This window comes from Siniperca chuatsi, linkage group LG24 (assembly GCF_020085105.1).
Source record: "Siniperca chuatsi isolate FFG_IHB_CAS linkage group LG24, ASM2008510v1, whole genome shotgun sequence".
Classification (NCBI taxonomy): Eukaryota; Metazoa; Chordata; class Actinopteri; order Centrarchiformes; family Sinipercidae; genus Siniperca; species Siniperca chuatsi.
Genome location: NC_058065.1, coordinates 7,410,634 through 7,437,303, shown reverse-complemented (window position 1 = coordinate 7,437,303; position 26,670 = coordinate 7,410,634). Strand labels below are relative to the sequence as shown.

General features: G+C 40.0%; 2 protein-coding genes and 1 non-coding gene across 7 annotated transcripts in view; 1 reads left to right on the top strand and 2 right to left on the bottom strand.

Moving 5' to 3' along the window:
* Positions 1–1,149, bottom strand: part of LOC122871776 (FERM, ARHGEF and pleckstrin domain-containing protein 1-like) — a 59,001-nt gene extending 57,852 nt beyond the window's left edge. For 2 of the 3 annotated variants that reach the window (XM_044187136.1, XM_044187139.1), the window contains exon 1: positions 876–1,148. The gene's annotated coding sequence lies outside the window, so the exon portion shown is untranslated. Of the gene's footprint in view, positions 1–875 lie in introns of all 3 variants that reach the window. The other variant, XM_044187137.1, reaches the window with a different exon arrangement.
* A 1,263-nt stretch (positions 1,150–2,412) lies between these two features.
* trnai-aau lies at positions 2,413–2,486 on the bottom strand. The gene has a single exon. It is a non-coding gene; the product is annotated as a tRNA-Ile (tRNA).
* Positions 2,487–2,696: 210 nt separating this feature from the next.
* LOC122872161 (N-chimaerin) lies at positions 2,697–24,706 on the top strand. 3 transcript variants are annotated; one of them, XM_044188016.1, is made up of 15 exons: positions 2,697–2,854; positions 3,197–3,309; positions 6,230–6,268; positions 6,406–6,461; positions 11,090–11,121; positions 11,249–11,362; positions 12,962–13,088; positions 13,710–13,871; positions 17,935–18,012; positions 18,778–18,862; positions 19,441–19,614; positions 20,574–20,651; positions 20,856–20,993; positions 21,293–21,398; positions 21,558–24,706. In XM_044188016.1, exons 2-15 carry the CDS (start codon positions 3,291–3,293, stop codon positions 21,727–21,729), a joined length of 1,380 nt encoding a protein of 459 aa, XP_044043951.1. In that variant the 5' UTR covers positions 2,697–2,854; positions 3,197–3,290; the 3' UTR covers positions 21,730–24,706. The 3 variants fall into 3 exon arrangements, with proteins under 3 accessions (XP_044043951.1, XP_044043952.1, XP_044043953.1); XM_044188017.1 differs by lacking the exon at positions 2,697–2,854 and adding an exon at positions 2,913–2,939; XM_044188018.1 differs by lacking the exons at positions 2,697–2,854; positions 3,197–3,309; positions 6,230–6,268; ... (3 more) ...; positions 12,962–13,088; positions 13,710–13,871 and adding an exon at positions 13,886–17,773 and having other exon boundaries at positions 17,870–18,012.
* The last annotated feature ends 1,964 nt before the right edge of the window (positions 24,707–26,670 follow it).

Below are 26,670 nucleotides of genomic sequence, written 5' to 3'. Positions count from 1 at the left end.
CTTCGACCAGAACATCCAGGTGACCATTAGCAGAATGAAGTGCCTATGAGCAAGACAATGCTGCTTCCCCACTGACCCTGCCCTCTGACCTCACCCTGGGGAGGAAGAGCACATGTCCTCCAGAGATCAATAAAGATAAGGGATGCCATACATATGTTCTCAAGGGGGTGGGTAGATTTGCCTGTGACAATACCAAGGACCTAGGAGGAGCGATCTATACTGTTCATAGCAGCTTTGTCAAGTGAAATAAAGCACATACAGCCCTATATAAAGGCACACACATCAAGAGTCCAGTTGGCAGAGTGCAAGCCCCAGGATAGCAGAGTAACTCTTTAGGCCAGAGTAAGGATGTCAGTAGGCTAAGGCAACCTGATCACACAGGGAGACAGGGTTGGTGTGTGCTCAGTATTAATAAGCGTAGCCTATTGTAAGGTTTGGTGAATGGGCAGGCAGCAGGGAATAACTGAGGAGAGAAGCTGGGGGGGGGGGGGTCCACAATATAAAACATCACCCAAAAGTATGTTCCAGTTAAAGACAAAATAACTTCGTACATGTAATACATGTAAATGTTTGAAGCACTTATCAGAGAAGGCTATCCTCGTCTATCTTTAATCTTACAGTAAAAGAAGCTCTCTGCTGGACCTCCTAAAGCTCAGCCGATTAGGAAAATGAACAGGCTGGCTGCAATCGAAGCGACCTTATTCTTAAGATATCGGGCTCATCAAACATCAAGCCAAAGCGTTTAGTCTTTAAACAGGAAACGTATATTGCAATAAAACTGACTAAATGCAAACACAAGTGTGCACTACACAAGGGATACCAGACAGGCTACGTGTAACCTCGCTCCATAATCCGGGATAGCGTGATTTCCTTACCCCCGTCTTTCTTCAGGATCCACAGATTGTCCGTCAGTAAGAGCTTTTATTTCCAGCGCAGACGGTAAATCCCACACAGTGCTGTGCTGCCGCTAAGTTTGGGTTAGTGAGTCCTCTGCTCGCAGCCGAACCGCTCCCTCTCAGGTGGGACGTGGTTTCTGAGTGGCAGCCATTGAAACAAATGTGGGAAACCGTGCATTGAGCTTTCTACTGGAACAATAAAAAGCAACACACCGCCTCCACCACGAGCACCCCGGCACTACAGTGGCAGGCAGAGGGAAAGTGCAACCAGGGCAGATAAACAGCGCCACCTCATGGTGGTTTGGGGAAATGGCGGTGTGGAGGCAAAGGGTTTGTATCAATAATATTAGGCTCAATTAGCCTCCCTTTTGATACATTTGACAGTAGAATATTCATCGAAGAAAATAACATTATTAATTTAAAATGCTCAAATAAATATCATACGAGATGTGTCTCTTTTCTGTGGATTAGAAAAACCTTTGCCATCTGTTGTGTCGTTGTTTTTACACACAAAAATATTTCTTTCATTTTTTTTAAAACCAAACTTTAGACACTGTTGTCAAGAACTACCTGAATGGCACAACAATTAGATATTATATATATATATATATATATGTATATATATATATATATATATATATATATATATATATATATATATATACATATCATAGTTGTGTAATTTATAGCCTAGTGTGTGCACATAGTGTATGTTTAGTCTTTTTTAGGCTACTATTTAAATAACTTTTTTTTAAATGGCTATATATTGAATACAGTATACATACATTTACTAAAGTACTGTACTGAAGTACTAATTTGAGGTACTTACGTATTTCCATGTTATGCTACTTCTACTCCACTTTTACATGCAAAACGATGCGTTTATAAAATATGGTGCATTGTTATCTGCCAAACAGAGTATAAAACAGTTCAAATTAGCTGTACCTCGGCCATCTACAACAGTGAGATGTTGCTTACACAGTAACATCAGTAATAATAATACAATAATATAATATATTAAAACATAATATAATATGATACACATTTACAGGGACATTATTTTCTGAATTATGAGTACTTATTGATTATATATTGATATTTTGTTAGTAATACTTAAGTACTTTTATTTAATAAGACATTTTCAATACCAGACCTTTACTTGTAATGGAGTAATAATAAATTATTTCTGATTCTGATTTTTAGATTGCAGTATTGTTACTTTGACTAAAGTATCTGACTACTTCTACCACCACTGCTGGTAGAATCAGCTGTTCTGCATATATCGTATGTACATGTTCTGTTGTAAAACAATAGCTGTGATTGTACAGTGGGAAATCGCAGTGAATGCTCCTTTTTTAGACTTTATTTTAATGTATTTTCGATTCTACTATTTTACCTTGTCTTGAAACTCATGTTATATACAGTTTAAAAAACTCAATACTTACACGGAATTACCTTTAAGAAGGCAAAAAAAGCCTACGCTTTGGCAGTCTTGTGTCTTTGAGGAAAACGAAATTGGCCCGTACGGGGATCGAACCCGCGACCTTGGCGTTATTAGCACCACGCTCTAACCAACTGAGCTAACCGGCCACGGTTTACCAGTTTAAAGACATTAATTTTTATAGGTATTTTTTGATACAGATAGAAAGCAGATGGTTGACCGGGGTCAACGTGTCTAATTAGGAGCTAGTTCTCTTTTAGGACTAGTTCTCTTTTAAAAACCAAACGTTCACTCGCGTTGCCTATTACAATAGCTAGGACACAATGTCAGAAAACAATAGAACAAAACTTAAGTTAACTATATTATACTAAAAACAACTTTAAATCGGGAATGACGACGTCTTTCTTGCCATGAAGTAGCATCAGCAAGGACCGTTGCCATAGTTACCCTGGAGAGAGGGCGAGACTGCTCACGTGACTCAGCAAGATGGCGACCACAATGTAGAATGGATGTGAAAGTGAGTATTATTAGCTAACCGTTAGATTCATAAATCAGTGTATAATTTCACATTATTGTCAGCCGTAATCGGTGCATTTAAATTGGTATTACAAAGCAAATGTTTTCTTTTCAGTGTAATTTATAAAAACATCAGTCTTGTCCGTTTTGTCCTCGGTTCAGCCCGCCAACTAAAGTAACGCTGACCGAATCCGCTAAACGTTAACGTTAGCTCTCTTTTAATCTGAGCTTGATCATTTATTGTTTATCGTTACTCAGCTGTTTTCACTTCAGCCTCGGTAGCTCACCACAGTCAGCGGTTGAATACTTTCAACTCGTTCATTTTTTGTCTGTTCTTTTTCAGGATTTAAACTAAGTGGGTCCGTTTTGCTGGAAATTTGGATCTGCTGGTTAATTGTTCATCATCATCATCATCATCATCATATCACAGAATCAAGATGGCCCTAAATGTCTTTGGTAAGCAGCATCTTGGTTTTTGTTTTATCTGAGCGTATTAACGGTGTGTTTGTGTGTGTATTTTGCTTGGTTGTACCTTGTACTGACCAATGTGGTCAGCCATAATTTTACAATGATCATGTTATTCTAATGTATTTTGGTAAAATTGGGAGACGCCCCTAGAAATCTTGTGGATCCAGTAGCCATGAAGCATAAATATGAGTCCATTTATTCAAGTAGTATACTTAATGAGTATTTCCATTTTGTGCTACTTTATACTTATCCCCCAGGCAAATATTGAACAACTTACTCCACTACATTTATTTGACAATTACAGTTACTGGTTACTTTGGTAAAGTTAAGGCTTTACATACAAATCTTAAGGTCATCTTATAAAATATGATGCATTTTTATAGATTAAACTATCCAACATTGTATAAAGTAGTTAAATCAGCTTTACCATGACCTGTTACAACATTAAAGCGCTGCTTACACTGTAATGCATCAGCTGTAAATATTAATTACATCACATATAACAATATAAACACTGACAAGGCTCCTTCTGCTACATAATGAATACTTTTACCTTTGATACTTAGAGTACAGTTTTCTGATAATGTACTTTTACTTAGACAACATTTTACTTTTAATAGAGTATTTTTATATTGTTTCTACATTTATTTAGTTAAATGATATGGCTTCTTCTTCCACCATTGATATATTGTAGTTGGTTATTGTAGACCAGAAGCGACCAAAAGGAGGCTCTTTAAATACACTTAGAAAACATATCAACATCACAACGTAAAAGTCTGTCCTTCAAATATATAGTTAAGTAGTATTAGCCGTAAAATGCAGTCAATTATCTAAAGTACAAGATCTCCCTGTGAGTGTTAAATGACTGGTCTGTTAACAAGTAAGCAGTATTTACTAAGTATTATAGTGAGTAAGTATTTCAAGTTGTCTGTAGTCTAGGTGGTGCTAGGTCTAACATTGGTCTTTATTTCCTGTTGAATGGTACTAAAATATGGCATTTTATTTTGGTAAGCTTTCATGTTAAGCCTTAATCTGTAAAGTAACTAGAAATTGCTTCTGTCAGAAAAACATATAATGGAGAAAAAAGAACAAGCACAATATTTCTTTTTGAAATGTAGTGGGGTACCAGTATAAAGCCTCACTAAAATATAAATACTCAACTAAAGCACCAATGCATTGCAATTGTCTTTGCAGTAATTCAGTAAAAGCACTGGGTTTTATTTCTTTCCACCCCTGTTGCAGACACTGTGAGTTGTCAGCAGTCGATATGTTATGTCTGCTTTCTTGTGAGTGTGTTTATCTGTGAGGGTATGTTGCCTTGAGAAAGAGGGTGAGACACTTGCCCGGGGAGGATTTGGAGTTATTTTGAAGACAGGATACCGGGACGACAAGTGTTGAATAGATAAGGCTTGTGGAGTGCACACAGAATACACTGAGACAGGATGCAGGCTGTTAGTTTTACCCATGCAGAGAAGATGGAAGACAGCATATGTCTGACTTTGCAAGATGCTGGACAAAGGACAGTAGAGTTTTACATATTCATTTCCATCATCAAAATTAGTGTATTTCCTACTGATTTTTAGTAGAGCAAGCTTAGTTCTGAGACAAAGTTATTGTCTTTGGCTGATTCCAGGACTAGTTTCAGCTGGTCTTGCAGTTTAGGAGTGGCTGCTGTTTGGATGCAGACATTTGTGTTGTAATTGCATATGATTTTAGCTTTTTTGTAAGTGCATCCAGGTAAAAAAAATCATTTTTTTTTAAGGAAAGAAACATGGCATTTGTATTTTATATTTTACATAAAAAAACAGTGTATTATTAACCAGGACTGACCCTGTCACTCTTATACAACAGGAATTTTAGTATTAAAGGAGGATTCAAGGTTGCAAATGGAGTCCTGCACCATTGCTGTGAATTTGCACAGTTGCTTCACAGTATGAGCCACAATGAGTCGCTAAATAAATGTACACAGCACAAAATTTGAACCTGAATGCATTTCACAGTAATCACAGTGTTGGATTTTCAGTAAAAATGTTCAGTAAGTTCAGCCAAACTGAGTGCTTGGGGCTGAAAATGATTCTGCTCTTCTGTGTTGCATAGAGTCACACTTACTCTCATATTAATGTCAGTGTTGTTTATGGTCTGCAACAGCAGAACAAGCAATGAGGAAACACTGCTATAATGTTGATATAATCTACAATTAATTTTAAAAGGGTCTGAAGGAGTGACAGCAAAAACTTGTGTGTACGATAAGATAAACATCACAGTGAGAGCTAATTTACATTTCATTAAATTTCTGCTAAGCAATATAAATTCATCTTTCACAGCTTTTTGTGCTTCACAGAGTAGATTTATTCACTAAGTCACATAGTCACCATTTATACTTGAAGAAAGAAAATAAAGAGCTGAAAGCCTCATGTCATGCCCATGTCAGTGTGGGAACCTTTTTTATACATTAAACTGTTTATTTAGCTTGTTTATTTGGCTGTGGCATTAATAAAACTGCAAAATATCCTTTTAGCAGTTTCAGTGTTTAGCCACGAAAAACGTGATTGCTCCGATATCCTGGTGCTCTTATCCAGCAACAACTGTTCATCCATTAAACCAGCATTTGAGCATGTCTGATTGAATGTAAAATGTCTGTCTGATTTTACATTACGCTCCCTCTGCATTCTCAAATATCTATACTCTCTGTTATTTCCATGATTTAGGCTAAAATAAGAAAGAAGATGAAATGAAATGAGAGAATCCTGAGCTTATTTGGTTGGTGGTTCACATCAGAATCGAGACTTTGAACAGGCAGCTAAAATCCGCACTGATCATTATCATGTTTTGTCCACTTGGGGGTGCTGTAGCAAAGCAAATTAAGTTTGAGTAGCTTTGGAGCTGACTGTACTTTTTCTATCCCCAGATCATGATGAATACAGGCCACCGGTGTGGAAGTCTTACTGTAAGTATTGATGGAACATTTCACTTTTATTTTCTTGAAAGTATTATGTGATTAGGATTCTTATACACTCATTCTTTGTCTTTCTTAATGGTGGCAACATGCTTTTTGCTGATGGCGCTGTGTATATTTTGCCACAGTGTACCAGCTCCAGCAGGAGGCACCTCACCCACGCAGACTCACGTGCACCTGTGAGGTGAGAACAAACATCCTAATTGTCAGCCAGCCACTGTTTAATTTGTCACGTCTCTTGAGAAATCCAGTTTTGATCCGTGTGATTTTGCGGCGAAGTAGCATAAATAAATCAACCGTATAGACATGAAGCATTGCCCAAGATTTAGAACAACTGTCCTGTCTCAGTTGGTCTACAAAGACAAAAGTCATTCTCTTTTGTAACAAGCGACCACCTATTCTATATCACTGAGCAAATCTTAAGACGCCTAATTTTCTCAGAGACACTGCACCTTGTCATAACTATGTAGGTTAGGTGTTAATATCCATTATGAAATACGGATATCCATTTTAACACATTATTTAGTGGTAAGACTTTATGGTACTACTGTTCAGAAACATCACTTTTCTTGGCAACTTTGAATTAGCAGAATAAAGGGCTTATAAGGTTTAAGGAGGGGCCCTAGATCACAGATGATGAAGCCTAAAAATGTCCATTGTGGACGTGCTGTCACTTTTGATAGCAATCCTTTGTGCTATTCGGATAAACACTTAGCTTACATGAGAGACAGGAGATTTGAGCACAGGTGCAGTATGTCATCAGAGTTGTCACCTGGGTATATCCTTTTAGATTCACAGATGTTTCATTTGAATTAAAGCCAAAGCACCCTAAGGAGGTCAGCAGATAGTTTGATATCCCATTACCTCGTATCTTCACTTAGGCATCACACACAATTTCTGCTCGTGGTTTCAACAGCAGGTAAATGTGATCATTACCAGCTGAAACAATAAGGGTATGACTCAAGCCTCAAGCAAGCTGAACATTTCATAGTGTTTCTTTGTGTGTGTGTGTGTGTGAGTTTGCGTCTATGTGTGTTTCGTGTCCTCAGAGACTGCATTCGCTGACTCAGCTCGTAGCAGGGCTGATTGTTTTTGCTGTAGGTCACCAATCCACTGTCTTCAGGGAAGGCATCTGTTAAGGCTCCATCTACACTCTAAAAATGTTCAACACCGCATGATTATTTTTCATGTTGGTAAAAGTAAAGGAATGCCAATATAGTTTATCAGTGTTTTTGTACTTTTATTCCAGTAGGTATTAGCAGAGGAACAAGTGTAACAGGAAAGAAGGGAGAAGACAGGGAGGATATCATGCGAGAGACAACAAATCATAAAATTTGGTAACCTTACACAAGCACCCAGTTAAGTGGGTCGAAGTGTTGGCCTTTTACTTCTCATCAAAACAACATTTAACAATTTAAGCATCTTTCTGTTTTTGTAAGTTTAGTTTAAACAGATAAGCGGAGGCTTCGTCCCAGCCAAGGGCACCCAGGCGGTACGACACGTTGCTGATGTCCACCAAATGCCATGAGCCAGCACGTCTGCCCACAGGGGAGGCAGCCACCAGATGTGTGTGTGTGTGGGGGGGGATTAAAGAAGGGAGGATTGTGCGTCTGGTGTTTGTGTGTGTTAATCTGTAAAAGACCTCTTAGGGCCTGGTGGATGGATGGTAGGATGTGTGTGTGTGTGTGTGTGTGTGTGTGTGTGTGTGTGTGTGTGTGTGTGTGTGTGTGTGTGTGTGTGTGTGTGATGCTAAAAGAACAGCTGTTGGCTGTGATGCCCTGGCCTGGTCAGGTAGTCGGTGCTGACCCAGTTATAAAATCAGCAGACAGACGGCTCAGAAGAGCCACCCGCTACCGGCAGCCCCATGTTGTCTGCTGGGAGTTCAGCCATATGTGATTTAATGATGCACCAATAAGCACTTATCTATGGCTGGTACTTTTTAATTTGTGGCATGTCAGGGTGACATAACTGTCCGTAAGCTGGAAGACCTCGGGTTACATTATTATTAACAATGAGAGCGTTTTTTGAGTAAAGCAATGCACTCATTTACAAACATAAGAAATGAATAACTAGCAGATGTTATTGTTGAATTTGTCCTGAAACGATTAGTGGATTTATCGACTAGTGAACCTCCACTAAAAAATTAACTGAAAATAACCATGATAATCATTGAATCGTTTTAAGTAGTATCGTTTCAAGCAAAAATGCCAAACATCCACATCCTCCAGCTTATTAAATGTGAACATTTGCTTCTTTTCTCTGTTTTAACTGACAAAATGAGTAAGGAGCCCTCACCTTGGGCTCCTGCAAATTGTATATGCAATTTTCATTATTTTATGACACAATGTAGTCTAAACAATTGATCAAAAAAATATTACCTCAAGGTGTAAATAACATTCAAGATTTGGGACTAAGCTTCATGCAAAGCATCTCTTTGTCAGCATGTGCAGTAAGTTTGTGAGTCTGAGTTCTTTACAGTTTCAATTCGTCCATAGTCCTGAGTAATAATAGCTTGTCTTTGCTTCCCAATGACTGTTGTGTGACTTGGAGTGATCCACCAAAGACATAAATCTCTGTAACTGAAGAGCTGTGACAAGCTCCCTATGGAACTATTAATTCGTGTTTTATCAAAGTGCTAGCTAAAAACAAGCTGACAAAGCTAACAGTAGTTCTAGGACAAATATACGTATATTGTCTGCTACAGGTGCCTAAAATACAGTAGTATTTTTTAAAAACTTGCAGGCAGTGTACTTGCACCATATACAAAATTGGAAATAAACTCTTGACATAATTGTTCCATGTGTGTGAGCCCAGGCTCTGCCAGGTAGACGTTTCACTCTGTCCCAATTTATTTCATCATTTCATTCAAAATACCCTGTTTATGCAAAAGAGATGTGTTTCTCTTCCAAACATCTTATTGCCTCCGGCTCAGCGCTCTGTAATGTGCAGTCAAGGATGTCTCTTGAGCATTAGTAATGGGTATTAGTCTGTCCGCTCCATGCATGGTTTACTGACAGGCCCCAGAGCAGTTTTGGTAGGTGTCCAGAGGTGCATGGCTGGTAAGGGAATAAGCTAACATACCTCCTCTAAGAACATCCACCATCATGATTGGCTCTCTGTCAGCCCAACTTTTGACTCTGACTTTTACCATCTCATGTAGTACATTGTAGGCTTTTAGTTGATGCTGCTGTTCACCACATTGAACAGTGAATGAACTGGCAGGAGTTTGGCTTTTGCTCTTTTGACTGTAGATAATATACAGTCTGTATATAGACTGTATATAACATACAAAGTCTATGTCTATGTACACCACATTTAAAATCAACTCCAGTCAAAATAGATAGTTGGCATTATGCACGGACAAGGCAAGATTTGCCTACATTTGTAGTCTTACATGCTGAAATGTGTAAAATAAAAGTACTGCTCCTGTACTTCCTATATTTGAGTGTGTATGTCCCTTACTTTCCTCTCTTCCTTTGTCTTTCATACACACAAAGAACAACAGTGCATCCAAATTAATATTCAGCGCTGTTTGTTAGGTCTTTGTTGATTTATTGGCTCTGCAGCACTTTTGTTGAGAACAACAGAATGTTCTGCTTTTTTTCTGACTTGTGCAATATTCTCTGCGCCCACGCACTCACGAACTCATGCATGCACCGGTTACCCGGCGACGTTTACATTCAAGTCCCGAAAATGTGGCAAAGTCTGGGAAGATAGGCCGCAAGAGCACACGTTTACAAGTTTTTGTAGTTTTGGAGTGGCATTTCACACACTATGTTGTTATGGTTTTTGTGCTGTCCTACAGAGCAATAAGACATTGTTGGTGTTGTTATACTACCAGTCGCCTGTCAGCAAAATAATGAACCCTCACACACTGTAACAAAAGAGTTTCCCCTCGGGGATCAATGAAGTATTTCTGATTCTGATTCTAACATATCGTCATTAAAGCTTGAGTGCAGAACTTTTGTCTCCCCTTCTGGTAGAGAGAGTAATTACACAAACACTGTTGACGCGTGCTTATGATATTTGCCTACAGTGAGCTCGCCCCAGGCTCCTGAAAAATACAGAGAAATGTCCACAGTTCCCGGACAGTACTCCATTATTTAGGTAGAGTAAATGTAATAGCTACATAGCCTGCTCCAAATATTTTACCAACCTGTCCAAGAGCAGTAATGCGACATCTGTGTCTGCCCTCAGTCTCTTCTCTCAGCGCTCTCCAACAAGGAAAAGCTAAAGCTACACCACTGGTTATCTCTGTTTGTCCTCGCTGTCGATCGCTTTCTTGTTTTGACTGTAATCCTTCCTCTGAGTTTCTTTTTTTTATGTGGAGCGTCAGCCACTTTTCTTGGACGCTTCTTAGGTTTTACTCCTAGTTGCTGTAGCCTACTCCGTCACTGTGGTTGCTCCAGAGCCATGTAGAGAGAGAGAGAGTTGCGTCAACTCTGTTCAATTTCAATTCAAGGGGCCAGCGCGGGAATGTCGCCACAGACACCAGATTTAAAAACTCTGGTATACTGCGAAATACAAAGAGATTTACCTGGCAGTGATAGGCTTAATCAGCATTGTGTGAACTCGTTTGGCAAGGGCTTTACTGTAACGGACGTTCATTTATATGTAAAAGTCCCACACTCTAGCTTTAAGTTGGTTGTAAAGATTTAAGCGTGCATGGAAAGCCCAATTTTACCTTCGTTATGTGGTTACAAGTGTGAATGTTTTCTCAAGTTTCTTTTTACACACGATTGTCATTCTTCTCCCCTATGTGATCTACCCTAATTGTGTTTTACAGACTACATATTTTTCTTTTACCTGCAGGTGGACAACCGACCTAAGTACTATGGAAGAGAGTAAGTTGGCCTTTTTGTCAGTGATTGTGGTGATAAGGTGTTGTCAAGGCTGGCTTCCCTTCAACAAATTTATTTTTGTGATTATAAGAAATCTTGACCCTATATTTTGCTGCTTTTTACCGTCCAGGTACCATGGGATGATCTCCAGAGAAGAGGCCGACCAGTTACTGAGTCAGGCCGAAGGCAGCTACCTCATCAGAGAGAGTCAGAGACAGCCGGGCACATACACGCTGGCTCTAAGGTATGTTGGTGTCTGTGCATGTAGCTAATTTATGTGTTAGCAAGTACTGGAACACGGATTCCAGCGCGCTGACTAGAAAATTAACCACCACAACTAGAAAAACAGTCAACCCAGAAAATCCTAAGTCAAAGTCAGAGTTCAGAGTAGTTTTAAGACACTTAACCTGTTCTTTTCATTTTATTAAATATTTAAATATTTCTTGGTTCATGGAGGAATGAGCATTTTATTTTGCAAGTCCTCGTAAAGTAAGCCAAAAAGCTAACTTAAGATATTTGCCTTTCCCTCACTTGGAGAAGTGCCTAAACTGTGTGTGTTCTGCTTCTCCATTTCTTGTGAACCCCCTGAGACCTTGTAGGAACTGTTGTTTGAACTCCTTTGTCTATGCCTGCGCGTATTTAAGGCGAGAAAAATAGAGGCTGTGTGAGTGTTGAGCATCGTCCGATCGTGTGTTCACACCCCAGGTGCTGTGAAGTGTGAGGGTTTAAAGGCAGCAGTTGAGCTATAAGCTGCTCAGACGCACTCATCCCTAAACTCACATGGCTCCACGTGCCGTCTTCCACTGAGCCTTTCCTCAAGAGGAGAGGTGAAAGTGTGACGGAGTGATAATTTGTGGAAGCTGTCCAATGTATCTCCCTAATCAGGCTACCAAATGTTCATTTGGAAATCACAGTTGCCGGTCTGATTTCTGTATCTTGCTCGGAGGCAGTTGTGTGGAGGATTGATGTTATAGAAGTTTAAAGTGCCCTAATAAGTCTTTGTATCCTCAGTACCACCCAGCTGCCCACTATAATTTAATTGAATGTGACCTATCATTTTCTCAGAGTAGGTGTCACACTTTTAAATGGGTGCATGGCATAATTTGAATTTGGTTTTGGGTCAGTTTGCTCTATTCATAGTCATATCATTCTTCCACCTGCACAAGTTTCTCTCTCTTTCGCTGCCTCTCCCATCCCTGTGGTTATAATTACCTTCCATAAATACCCCTTCATAAACTGGTGTTCCGCTCTGGGTCGGCAGAAAAGGAAAGGTTGGGTTTTGGGTTAATGATCTAACGGTGCTGTTTTATCTCGCGGTGGTTTTATTGTGATCCACTGAGGAGCAGATAATGTGTTGGCCCAGTTCAGGGTCTGTCTATCACAGCTCTGTCGCCTAGAGTTTGTGCCAATTTTTGACTCTGTATTATCTTAGTAAATTGCTGCAGTATTTTTGTGGATAAAGAGTAGAGTTTGTTTATGACGAAGCCTCTTTTTTTCTACCTTTGAAGCTTCCTATAGTCCTTTTTCATGTTCTTTGAAGCAAAAAGCCATACAGTCTCATCATTTTGATCAAATTTTATATAAAAAACAAGTGCAACTAAGATATTAAGGCAAGGTCCGACCCAGAGGCTGGTAAATGTTGACAATTGCAGATAAATGTGTCGTCTCTGTCTGTGATACAAAAACCAGCCACTGTTTTAAGAGTTTCTGAATACATGAGCCTTTACTATTGCCTACTTGGCCTCTCACTCAACAAAATCCCAAAGTTTTGACTTAAATATTTAGGACCCGGTCTACTGCTAGACAGTCCTAATGCTAAAACTTCTTCCTCCATTCCTTCTAGGTTTGGGAACCAGACGAGAAACTTCCGTCTCTACCATGACGGGAAGCACTTTGTCGGAGAGAAGAGGTTTGAGTCCATCCATGACCTGGTCACAGACGGCCTCATCACACTCTACATTGAGACAAAGGTGTGTGTCCATCACTCTTTCCTTCTTAACTGTACTCTACTAACAAAAAGCAACATTGAGAAGTAAGTCATCTTTTTATCACTCTCTTCCTAAAAACAGTAGGTAGTTAAGTTTTGTTTCGTGTAACATAGTCTCTGAAAACACTGCTGCACAGTTAGACCCATTAACCAAGGCTGATTAGTTGTAATCACTGAATGTTAATGCTGATTATAGATGATTACTTTGCAAAATGGCAGCATTTAAAGCTTTGAGCTTTCAGCCCATGTTTGCCAGGTAAAAAAAAAAAAGCTTGATCACGACTTGTTTACTTGAGTGTCTGAATCCCTGGATTCCTTGAAAATTATCCCTGAAGAAGGAAGGAACATCGGCATTTTCTTGAGCTAACTCCCCATTATGTGTTTATTTGTTTATTCAGACAATAGGAAAGTACTGAAGGGGACAAAACAGTGCTCTAAAATGAAGAATATTATTGATTGAGTCTACGGACAGTTGGGTCAAATGTGGTTTCATAGGCAGAAAATAATAATCATTTAGGGGACACTGAAACATTGCAATTGTTGTAAATGATATAAACCTGCAACTGTTAAAATATTAAAACTATATTAACTGTTATATGTACAGGCAGCGGAGTACATCGCTAAGATGACCATAAACCCAATCTATGAACACGTGGGCTACACCACCCTGAACCAGGAGCCCACCCTGAAAAAACACCTGCCACTCAGCCCCGAGGCCCCAGATGGACCCGCTCCGGCCAAAGACGACCGTAGTGCCGAGGAGAGGGTGAGGACAAACACGCGTGCGTGAATGTTGACACGGGCAAAGCGTCCACTAGATGACAGGATTTGGCTGTTACATTGGCATGGGGTTGTTATGGAGCCTCGTCACCCACCTGCTGTAAGAACCAAGAAGTTTTATGACCTTAAAGTTATGAAATACAAAATCTGACACATTTTCTTTCTCATCGTATTCCATCGAATGTCATTCTGACGAAGTATCTTCACCTAAAGATTGACATGGCTGCATGTTAATAAACCTTAAGCAGTAATCACAGTGAATACCAATCAATATCTTCAAAACTCATCACGCTCTGCAATAAATATGGATTTTTGACGTAGAAACTATGTAGGGACACAGGCCAAAAGCATCCTCCAATTAACATATGTTTTTGGCAAACTGACATGAAAGCTTAGGGGGTTTTAGGGGTTGGTTTTAATAAGAAATGGAGTAGTGTTGGAACAGAGTATTGGCTACAGACCAAAAAATATTCCTTTTTAGGAAACCACCGTCTGAAATAATAAAATTAACCATTCTAACACTAATTGAATCATTCATCTAGTCTCTTTGACTGAGTGTTTTACACTTTTTTTTCTTGCATGTTGTAGGTGAGTAATTAGTCATTTATATCTCAAAACTGAGATCCGCAATAAGAACAGAAATTGACAGTGGAACATGTGTAGTGACACTGAGATGAGCCCTGGTTTTTAGGATGTTGGATCCAGAGAAGGTGTGAGAGATGGCGACATTGGGCTGGACTTGCATTTGCATCTTTAAACGTATGCGCCTGAATCCAGAAGACATAAGTAGGAAATGTTAAATGTTAAAGTTCTCTTTCAGCTCAGCAGAGGAAGGAATCTGTAATTTGTAAGTTGAAGATGAATGGATTTTACGCTGTAGGCATTATGCAAAATAACTTGGAACAATCAGTCTCTTAAAGTCACTAGACCTTACATGCATGCATAAAGGTGTAAATGATAGCATATATACCATCATAATATTTCCAGAATGTGGTAAAAAGTATAAAACAATGATAGACACATGTATAATATCAAAAAATTAGGGTAAAGGTAAGTTGCTGTATGTACAGTCCTAAGGTGGAAGGATGAGAGTTGAGGAACATGGTGAAAGGAGGAGGAGGATGGATGCAGAGGAGGGATGGCCTCCAGCCAAGGGCTCTGCAGTAGAATTACATAACAGCAGTTTGCCTGCAGAAACCTGTTATCTCCCAGAATCCGTCTAAGTATTCAGGGGTTTGTTGTTGGCTCATTAGTTTCCATTCAGCTGTGAGTTGATTAGTTTGTTTTCTGTGTGTTTAGTTTCTAACCCAGAGGACAGAAGGGACGCTTTTCTATAGGAGATTTTTGTAGTATGAAACCAGAAGTGACAAAATCTGGAGATGTGAGGTTTCTGTATGAAGCAGGAGCCAGCTCAGATGCTAATCACTGGGCAGCATTCAATGTAAATTTGAGTTCTGCAGCTGTTTTGTGTTTTGTGCAGGTGGATGAATGAAAATGAGGCCGGAGATGCAGATCCATTTAGACAACTGTTGTAAAAGCCTCAGACTCATGTATACAAACACACACACATAAGTGTAATACAGTCCAGTTAAAACACACACACACCGGTGTGAACACCGGTACTGAACCTTCTGAGGCCTTGTATGACCTGCAGTGCATGACCACCTATGCTGCACCTCATACATCACTGTCTGTCTGTCTGTGTGTGTGTGTGTGTGTGTGTGTGTGTGTGTGTAATGGGGGTGGTCCTATGTACGTGTGTGCTTTCATAATTGGGTGGATTTGCAGACAAAGCAGCACGGCTGTGACATTGAGACCAGAGGTGGCTCTTTGTAGGGACGACAAACACACGAGAAATACATTTTTCATACGTTCATTCGGCTTACCACCTTTTTATCTTGGCTTGAATGCAGTTTTATGGCCCCTGTGAGGGCGATAAAGACGTGGTTCTGGTGATGACTCTCTAAATTTAAATTTTTAAGGCCTTGTTTTGAGAGTGAGTTCACTGGACGGTGACAGGAATTATTGTGGTGAGAGGAGAAGGCAGCAACCAGATTTGAACACTTTTGATCTGACAGAAAATACAGAAAAATAATACATATACTCGTAAAAAATGTGAGTATTGGTGAGTGCACAGATGATACCCCATATCATTGCAAAGTATAATCAGCTTTTTTTTCCTCTTTCCTTTTTCTGTTTTTTGCCTTTCTTTCTATAATTGAGGTGCTCTTTTGTTAGCCACCCAGCACCCTCCACCCCGCCACCCCATGCAATGAAAACATCAAATATCCATGACCAGTCATACATATTCACTGTGTTGTGTATATAAGCTGAGTGATTTGAATATGTGGTTGCTTGTGATGATGGCATTTTGTGTTAATATTCAACTTAATTTAGATGGGTTTTTTTATTATGTCTTTTTAAAACGTGTCATTACTTTGCCACTAAACAAGATTTGTATCTTAATGTAAAATATCTAAAAAAAGATCAAAAGACATAGCTTGAAGCTTGTAAATCTCTCCCAGAGTAACAGGATTTAATGCAGTCCCGCTACTTGTTTGTTGACAGTTTGCTCGGCCCAAAAATGTCAAAGAAGGCAAGTCCAAATATCTACCTGCCAGAGGCGGCACTTAACCAGAAACCTCTAAAGTGCACTGAAAATTTAGCCTTAAACTGTTCTTTGGATTGTGTATATTCTGTTCTGTTCAAATTGCAGGCAAGAAACACTCACATAAATCAGACTATAGCAGTTGCTATTCTTCACAATGGACAATTATTGGAGAAATTGGAAAACATCGGAGTAACGACTGATCGATGTTGCAGGTAAAATGACTAAAGAAGAGAGAAGGGAAACAAAGAGGAACAAAAAGTGTGAACGAATGATATAATAGCTTGTTTCTCAGCTCATTCTTTCTCTCCCTCTCTTTCTCTTTCTCTCCCGGGACAATTGAGGTGGCAGATTTGGTGACGAACAACAAGAATCGCTGTATTCTGATTGGCTCATTCTCCCCTCAATGTGACCTGTTAAATTCATCCTTTACTGCCCCGTAGCTCAGCCTCCCCCTCCCTCTTCTTTCTCGCTCTCCGCCTCTATCACCTCCCTCCTCCTCCTCCACTGGTTCTGCCTGGTGAGTGTGTAGAGGGGAAGCGGATTAACACACACACACACACACACACACACACACACACACACACTGAGCCATGTGGGCTGAAGCGTTCACCTACACGAGACTGGGAGAAAGGAATGCACATTCTGCTGCATCAGTCCGGTTTGAAGGATTTTGGGCACGCATTTCAAGAAGTGAAGATTTATTGAATCATATTAAGTGAACTTTTTATTTATTTTTTTTTATTTTGTGGATACCAAGACAGGTTTTTATTGGCTGGCTGGCTTTCATTTTTTTGTTATGAACTGGAATTGCACCATGCAGCCCCATCAGTATGCAGAGCTGATCTGATTGGCTGATGTTTGTGGTGCTAGGACAGCAGGATTGGTCCTGTGTTGGCTCCTCGGTTTGGGATGTTGTTGTCAGATGGAGCTTTGAATGATTTGAGTCTAGTTGTTTTTGTTTTATTAATTATTCTGGCCTTTTGTGTGTAATTTTTAACACAATCATTATAAGAGTATTTCCTTGTTTTTTGTTGCTTTCATATTCCTCGGCAGTGTGATTGGCTTGCTGTATTTATTAATGGGTTTCAGATTTTGCTCTCAGAGCCAGCGTTTGATTTAAGCCTCCAGTGTGAGTTCAATTCACACCTGAACTACAGGTCCCATAATGCCGAGCCGAGAGTCGTACGTCGTTAAAAGAGGTAAAAAGCAATCACGCAGGCGAGCTGAGAAGGAAGCAGGTCAGAAGGGCTCTTTGTTTACCGCAGCTCTCAGTTTGAATGTCAGCGCTGGTTCAATTCCCTCCCTGCCAGTCTCCGGCAGCAGCTCGGACCCCAGCGCGGGCTCGGGAACCCGTCTCAACCGGGCGCCTGCACCCGCCAAACCCACCTCCCCTGCTACCACCTTCTGGCAACCAATCAGATCTTTTGCCCTTTCGCAGCTCACATCGCTGGTGCGGCGGGCCACCCTGAGGGAGAACGACTTGGCACCCAAATACGAGAAGGTCCACAACTTCAAGGTGAGCCGCTCCTTAGCTTCTCCATCCTGTCCTGTTAATGTGTGTGTGTGTGTGTGTGTGTGTGTGTGTGTGTGTGTTTCTGTGTTGAACGATGCCAGACTTGCTGATTCAGCTCATGGGGTCTTATTCAAATTCTCCTCAGAGAGCACACAGCATAGGATACACACACACACACACACACACACACACACACACACACACACAGAAACACACATTTCTGCATTTACATTTCAGTTTTTAAGCTTCTGTTTAGTGCTTTCGATTTCCATATTACGAGTAGCCATTAATGAGGAGCACAAAGGTCACAGCCACAGTGTACCGAGCTCAAGGGAAATGTGGACGAACACACACTGACAGACACACACACACACACACACACACACAGAGCATTGTGATGTGATGGAGGTTAATAGCATTTCATTATATAGAGCCAATTTATACAATAAATGAGTAGATTACCCTGGATTTTTTCTATAAATGCCCTTACAGCACTCCTATTGTGTCTCCTTCATTCTTTTGTCAGTGCCTGTTATAATAAAGACTAGTGCTGGTGTTCAGGTATTACTTGACCCAGTCTGGGTTACATGAATATTTTTCTCACCTTGTTCTCAGTGTATACGTGGTCAAACATACCATTTTGGCTATTGCATTTTTCATATTTATTATTTTGTCTGTCTATATCTGTTGTGAATTATGTGATGAATTTCCATTTAAGAAGGCCTTTTCAACATTAATTTTCCTGTTTTTCTTTGTCTCTTTAACCAGGTTCATACATTCAGAGGCCCCCACTGGTGTGAGTACTGTGCCAACTTCATGTGGGGTCTCATCGCTCAGGGAGTCAAGTGTGCAGGTAACACACACACACAAACAAACACATCCTTGCTCACGCACACATACACATCATTTTCTCAAGCTCACAGGTTTTCAGTAATCTTTGTTTGTATACAGATATCCCAGAAAAAGATTCAGTTTCTGCTACTTTTTGCCTCCTCCGCTGTGCGTGACTCAAAACTGGGACAGCAGGCTTAAAGTTAGTCACTTTTGCTGTTGACTCATCTGCGGTATATCATGGATTTTAAATGTTAAAAGATTCAATTTGGTGCCAAAGAACACACTGTCAGTGTGATGATTACTGTGTGTGGGTGAGGAACTGTGCCTCTGCAACGCCTGCGTTTAAAGGCAACTTTTACCATCCAATCTAGTTATTATGCTTTAAGTATCAGATCATTATGCTCAAAATGACATTATACTGATAAAAGATCTGAAAGCAGGAAAAAGGAGTACAGGCACACATTTATGTAAATACACCCACACAAGATGCTAGAGAGCCATTTTCAAGTCAAGAGGGGACACACAGTGTGATGTAAAACTCCCATTTTTTTTAAAAAAAAGTCAAATTCACTTGCATAATCTGTCTTTCTCTGTCAGACTGCGGGTTGAACGTCCATAAGCAATGCTCCAAAGTCGTGCCGAACGACTGCCAGCCGGACCTGCGGCACGTCAAGAAGGTGTACAGCTGCGACCTGACCACGCTGGTCAAAGCCCACAACACAAAGAGACCCATGGTGGTCGACATGTGCATACAGGAACTGGAGGCTAGAGGTGAGAGAGAGAGAGCGAGAAAGCGAGAGTGTGTATATGTGTGTGTGAGTTAGACATTATATAATGTTGACCAAAAAAAAAAAAAGCTTGTATGTATTGTTTGCTGTAACCGAATGAGAGGGAAAGAGAGAACACCCACGAGGCGGGCATGTGTATGCAAGATGTGTGTGTATGTCACCTTCTCATGGTAAAAAGATGTACTCAAGCAGAATAACTCCCACATGTGAGAGTGGGATGGGAGTGGTGCTAGGGCAGCTGCCATAGACAGGAATGTATTGACTATGATTCGAGACCAGAGTGAAAATAATATGTGAAATCAATAAAAGAGATCTGACTTGAAGTGATTGAACCTGACTGGAGCCGGAGAGCAATTCAACACCTCATCCCCCACTCTCTCTCTGTTGTAGTTTTTGTCTTTTTTTCCTCTAATCAATCTTCACTGCCTCCTCCCCTCTTCGTTTCTATCTTGTGTGTGTGTGTGTGTGTGTGTTTAAATCCTATTTCTGTATCTCCTTCAGTTTAATTTGCTCAAGCTGTTCCATTAGCACAACATTGTCACAAACACATCTACAGAATAATCAGCCCACTTGAGTAATCAGCAGCACTGTCATGAAGAAGACGATTATTGTGCCGATTGTTTTCTCAATTAATTGATTAGTCTAAACATGCATGTCACGTTTTCCCAGTGCCCAAAGTGATGTCTTTAAATGTCTTCTTTTGTCAATCCAACAGTCCAAAACCCAAAGATATTCAGTTTATTATCATAGAAGAGAAAGAAAATCAGTATAAATATTCTCATTGGAGAAGCTGGAACCAGTTCGTTTTTGATTTAAAATATGTTTTAAATCAATTATCCAGAATTGTAGCCACTAAATAAAAGTGTGTCACCTCTGAAAGAAATGTTTACTCTCACAACAATTTAAGCTGACCTCAACTCTCCTCAACTTGCCCTGTCTCAGGTCTTCAGTCAGAGGGTTTGTACAGAATATCAGGCTTCAGTGAGCTGATTGAAGATGTCAAGCTGGCCTTTGACAGAGGTGAGTGTCCCCTATTTATTCTAACATAATTTCCCTTTTAGGATCTGTGAAATATCAATAAAATTCTGAAGGCAGATATTTCATCCGGTACCATATTCTTGGGGAGTGGGGGTTCATTTGACTGTATCTTTCTCTCACTGAAAGTAACAGATTCATTGTTGGGTTGATTAGTTTGGACGATGTATCGACTGATTTGCTCCACAGATGGAGAGAAGGCTGATATCTCCTCAAATGCTTATGAGGACATAAACATCATCACCGGAGCCCTCAAACTCTACTTCAGAGAGCTGCCTATCCCCCTCATCACATATGACGCCCACCCACGCTTCATAGAAGCCGCAAGTAGGTCTCCACGCTTTCTGTACCTTATTACATAAGATGCAAGAATGAATGGAAGAACTGTTTAGAAGCCAAGCTGAGCTTTGAAGGCACTTGGCAACAAGGACAATGTCTCCTGCATATGCTACAAATCAGGAAAAGATGTTGGTGAAATGTGTTTTTTGTCAGGTCTTTTTCTTTTAATTTTATTATAAGATTATTGATCCAATACTTAAGTGTTGCTCAGGTATGGGATAGCCTATGTTTAGAGCTCCTGAAACACTTGTCCTTTAATCATTTTTGTGTGTGTTTGTGTGTTGCAGAGATTGCAGACCCAGAAAAACGGCTGGAGTCTGTCCACGAGGCCTTGAAGCTGCTGCCGCCAGCTCACTGCGAGACGCTGCGATACCTCATGGCTCACCTCAAGAGGTCTGAACACACAAGTGTAACGCTTTCACTTAAACACATACCTTTTAGTTTTGGTAGCTACGTTGTTAAAGATTCACTTATTCAGCTTAACGACGGGCGCTGAATCATTTGATGTAGATTTATTTCTTACCACATACTTTCCGTCCTCTCTCCATCCAGAGTGACCCAGCACGAGAAGGAGAACCTCATGTCCAGCGAGAATCTGGGCATCGTCTTCGGCCCGACACTGATGAGGGCCCCCGAGTTGGACGCCATGACGGCACTCAACGACATCCGATACCAGAGACTTGTGGTGGAAACGCTCATTACCAACGAAGACGTGTTGTTCTGAGAGGAGGGGGAGGGAAAGGAAGGACGGACAGATTGTGAAGATTCTTTGTCCTCCTGTGAAAAGATGCAAGGAAAAGTGACTTGTTGACTTTTTTTACAAGAAAATTAAGAAGAAACATGCAAGATACCTGACGTCTTGCTAGAGAGGACAAAAAGGACACTACCTGTTTCTGTGAGGAGTGGAATAGAAGGAACATTGAAGGAAACGACTATTTGCAAAGAAGGAATTAATAAAAAAAAAAACATAGTGGAGACAACTAGATGGAAGGATGCAGTGTTTCCCTACATTTTAAATGTTAGACGTTAGCAAAACTTTAGTCAAACTCAATCAACAGACTTGAAGCTTCTATTGAATATCCAAAATTTGTAATGTTATAACTGTAGAAAAATGAATTACTGGAACACTGAATACTTGGAAGGACAATTTTCCAGCCTTACTTGATCGAAATAAACTATTATCTCTCTTGATTAAGAGAAATATCTTCTCTGTCGTAAGGAGAAATGAGTAGTAGCATTGCAACAACACTGCTTTGTCTATGTAGGGGAAACACTGTGTAATCCATCTTTATGTTAATATCTTCTCTTTCTTAAATTGATGCCTTGACAGTTTTTAGTTTTCTTCACCAGACTTTATTTTAGGTCTCAACTACCTTTAAAAACCTTGGATTAGCATTGTTAGCATTTACCACAGAAACCAGATGATACTGCTAGCCACAAGCTCATGAGAAAGTGTCACCCAGTGGTCACCAGTGGTTTCAGTGAAAAATGCAATAATGTTGCTTTGTAATCAATGTAATGACCAATGTTTTCCCCCAGTTCTGGTGGTAAGACATTATTTTGTTCACTTTGTTTCCAGCAGTGTCAAGGTATCCCTTTAATCCTCCTCAAGAGAGGAAGAAGCACTGACTTTCTAACAGTAGACAGCTGGATGAATGAATGAATGGAAAAAGTGAATCACTCACGCGAAATGCTAACACTCATTCCTCTGAATGGAACTAAAGTGACTTGGACCTATTGTGTTCTCATCCCTCTTTTAAAACTCTTTACAGCTCCGTCTTCTGCTCCATCTACTGAAATGTAATTATACAGTAATCTTACACTAGCAGCTACGTAGTTTTTTAGTCGCTAACATAGAAAAAACAAAGCCCACTTACCCTTTTTCGTGTCGTATTATAAGCTTTTGTTTAAGAAACGTTTTGCTGCTGTATAATTACATCCAATAATGGAACTGATGGAGCTGTGTTCTCTCACTTCTCCACCTGACTGCTTTGCCTCTGAAGGTGAAAACCTCTTAAAAAAATGACACTTAAAATTCAGTGTCATGCAGTACAGTTAAAGGGAAGATTTGGCAGCAAAAGTTTGCCTTTTCTAGTTCTCCATCAGGGCTTTCAGTTTGCTTGTTGTCTCCACATTTGCGAAGCGCCTGCACACTGAAATGTTGCTACTGCATTATACAATACTAATTCACTGCCTGTAGACTGAACACAAACATACAGTACAAAACGTCTGCCTGACAACATGGCCAGACATTACACACACACACATAGTATTTCATTTCAAATCTCATTTGGACAGCTTCATAGCATCACACCAGGGGCAGATGGTGAAGAGAGGAACACATCATAAGTGACTTGAAACATAAATATGTGAAACAGTGCTTTATGTTTGTCATTTGTATAAAGCAGTATTCTAATTAAGCAGTGTTAACAAGCAGATTTTGTGCTCAAAATACTAATTGAAATTCTTGATCGCCTGCCCGGATGCAGTTCAACACACAAATAATTTCAAGGCCTGTCAGCTTCGTTGGCCCGCGTGGGATAATTCAGACACTCAAAGCAGGGATGCACCAAGAGCGCTTTGTGTTGTGAACACCAGATTATTTGAAATGTTAATATCGTGTCCCTTCCCAAAAATTAGAGCAAAGAAGCTCAATAAAACAAAAACTCATAATGTTAATTACTCTGCATCAGTGTTTGCAATTAAAGTGGTATTGGCGCTTCCCTCTCTCTGTGTGCTAGTTGAGCATGAGGCCATATTGTGACTTATGCAGCTGCCGCCTCATCATCGAACTGTGAAATTGTGAGAAATAATATTGCTTTCACATCAGTAAAGAAGGCCAGTTGGGGTCATTTTTATTTAATGTGCTTTTTTTGACTGTTTCTCCCTCTTTTACCTCTGCCTTCTACAGACAGCGAATACCGGAGATAATGAGATTTTACCTAAATACAAGTTATTGTAATTAAGTTTCTTTCAGATATGTGAAGATCCGGTACTGGCTAAACGTTGCTTATTGAAAGGTTTGCTGTAATGTTTTGACCATGCTCTGAAGGGATGAAAGCAGTATTAATTGTGGGACGATGTTGCCAATCATCTGTAATATGAAGGAGTGTATTTGCCATGATTTTTCTTTTTTTAACTAGTGCCATTTCAAAAGGGGTGGAGGTGTAAAACGAATGCCTTCTGCATGTACCCCCACCTCAGCTAACACACACTAAACCCCCTCTTCATTCACTTCTACCCCCATTTCTGTCGGGGGTCACTGATTACCTTATCCTAGTGCGCTTCATTTTGCAAAGCAGCGACGACCCACCAGGCGTCAAGACCCGTTTAACAGAGCAAAGACAGAGTTAGGGTTGTGAAAATCAAGCGCACCCATGCTGGGTTGGCTGCAAATAAAAATGGATGTACCATAAAAGTAACATCAGCATTTTTCTAACTTTATGATTATGTTTTGGTTTTTCACGTGTTCTTTATTTTAACTGTTTAGTTGACTTTATGTTGTTTATTCCTCCCTGTTGATCTAACCGTGTACTAACTACCATCACACTAACCTGATAACTTGTGAGCCTTCAGTGATCTGTGACACTTGCTTTTTTTGTGGCATCATTAAATGTCTTTTTTTATTATTGTCATTGCTGTAAAGTATTTTCTATATGGTTTATGCATGGTGAAATTAAATTATTAAACATGGCTCTCAATTTTGTTCAGAACTGATTCATATATTTATATACACTCACATGAGAATATACAATTGACCCAGCTCTTCACTAAATCGGCATTTATTGACACATTAGAGGCACTGTAATGCTGCACAGGTATATCAGCTGTTCCTGTTAACTTTTTTTTGGCTTACAACCCCTTACAATTAAGCAATTGTGTCAGCAGTTCCACCAAAGAGTCATTTCCCCCCGCAGATTGTTTCATTTGTCTATATTTTCTTAGAGCCCTAAAGAGGTAAAACTATTACTATTTCTCAAGAAAGTAGAATAATTAGATAAAGGTCAGAAAACAAATCTCAATTGTATGTATCAGATTGTACTTTGGGATAGTGCAACAATGTGTAATAGTTTATGAGCCAATGTTTTGCACACAAAACTTCCTGCAAATGCAATGTTGTAGCGCTTCATCGTGTTGTTATTACAGTACGTGGACACCGCTTGCAACACGTGGCGCTCCTGTTTGGCCTTCTTTCATTGGCTGCTGCTTAATTGAAGTCTCCTCTGTGTCTGGTGGTCACTTCGGGGAGGGTGATGGAGGGATTGCATGATCACACTTATTTATATACTGCCTGAAACGTTTATGTAAGACGTAGAAATTCTCTGGATTATCGGCAAATTTCATAGGATCCACGTAACGAGTTTACCAGCTCGTGACATCTGGACTTGGGACTTGCTTTGCGCAGGACGGTTGGAGGAAAATGCTGCAAAATGTATTCAAATCAGCGACGTTTCTGCGGCCAGTAGGCGAGTAACTTAAATGTCAACCCAATACCACAAACTCTGTGACTTTGTTACTGTTTTATTTTTCATGTAAAGGTGTCTAGAAAATAGCTAATTTGTGTGTGCTAGCTAATTTAAGCTAGGTAGAACGTCACAGGCGGGACAGTTTACGAGCAGCTATGCTAGCTTAAACGCTAAAATGTTGCGAAGTGCAGACCGTTGGCCAAAGCGTGATTATTATTACTTATTTATTAACAACGGAGATGCGATTATAATTCATATCCAAGTGCCTGTGTGTCCTTTGTCTAGCTAATTTGTGTTGGCTAATTTAAGATAGGTTGAAGTCACAGGCAGAGTAGTTTACAAGGAGCTAGCTTGAAGACTGAACTGTGTGTAGACTGGTGGCCGAAGCTTCGACTATTACTTACTTACTTATTACTTACTTATTAATATTAGTCCAATTTTTTTTTTTACTTTGGCAGAGATGCAACTGCTCTTCACAGCCAAATGTGAAACAAAATTGTGGTTTTGCAGGTAGGTAAGAGTGTCGTTTGGAAGTTAAACTCTGCAGTGATTCTCATGAACTCCATAGAAATATATTAATGTGAATGTTATGCATACTATGTTCAAACGTTTACGGAAATATATATATATCACGTTTGTGGATAGTGTAATAGAAACTAGGTCAGAAGCCAGCAGGCTATCCAGTGGGAGCACTTTGCCTCCCTCTGGTGGACAATCAGAGGACCTACTATCAATAGATCCTACTGGGCTTTTAGTCGTTAGCCAGTGTTGTAGCACGCTGCCAATTGTGCTGCGTTTTTAATATGAGTATTCATGGTTCATAGTAAACCATACTTGTTCACCATACTTAAAGTTGTGGTACTTGTAGTGGCTATGTAAAGACTTTCGAGCGGTGGAGTTGTAAAATTTGCATATTCAAATTATAATTATATTTCAAATTTCTCATAGTGAGCATTGGTGGCTAATGCAGTGGTAATCGTTAATTCTCGCCATGTAACAGGCCCGCTAGCTCAGTCGGTAGAGGCTCTTAATCTCAGGGTCGTGGGTTCGACGTTCCGCACAGTTTTTTCTCAATGCAGCACACTTTTACAATAAAAATATGTAGTTGAGCAGCTAGTCCCCCTCATAGTGAAGGAGTAGCAAGCAGTGTAGCATGGTTTGATCATGTCCTGGATGAAGGATGGTCCTGAACCAATAGG

Excerpts from the sequence above, each read along its gene's own strand:
- LOC122872161 (XM_044188016.1), top strand. Across the intron at positions 13,872-17,934 it reads ACCGTAGTGCCGAGGAGAGG|CTCACATCGCTGGTGCGGCG; the intron begins GTGAGGACAAAC and ends GCCCTTTCGCAG. Across the intron at positions 21,399-21,557 it reads CTCATGGCTCACCTCAAGAG|AGTGACCCAGCACGAGAAGG; the intron begins GTCTGAACACAC and ends CTCTCCATCCAG.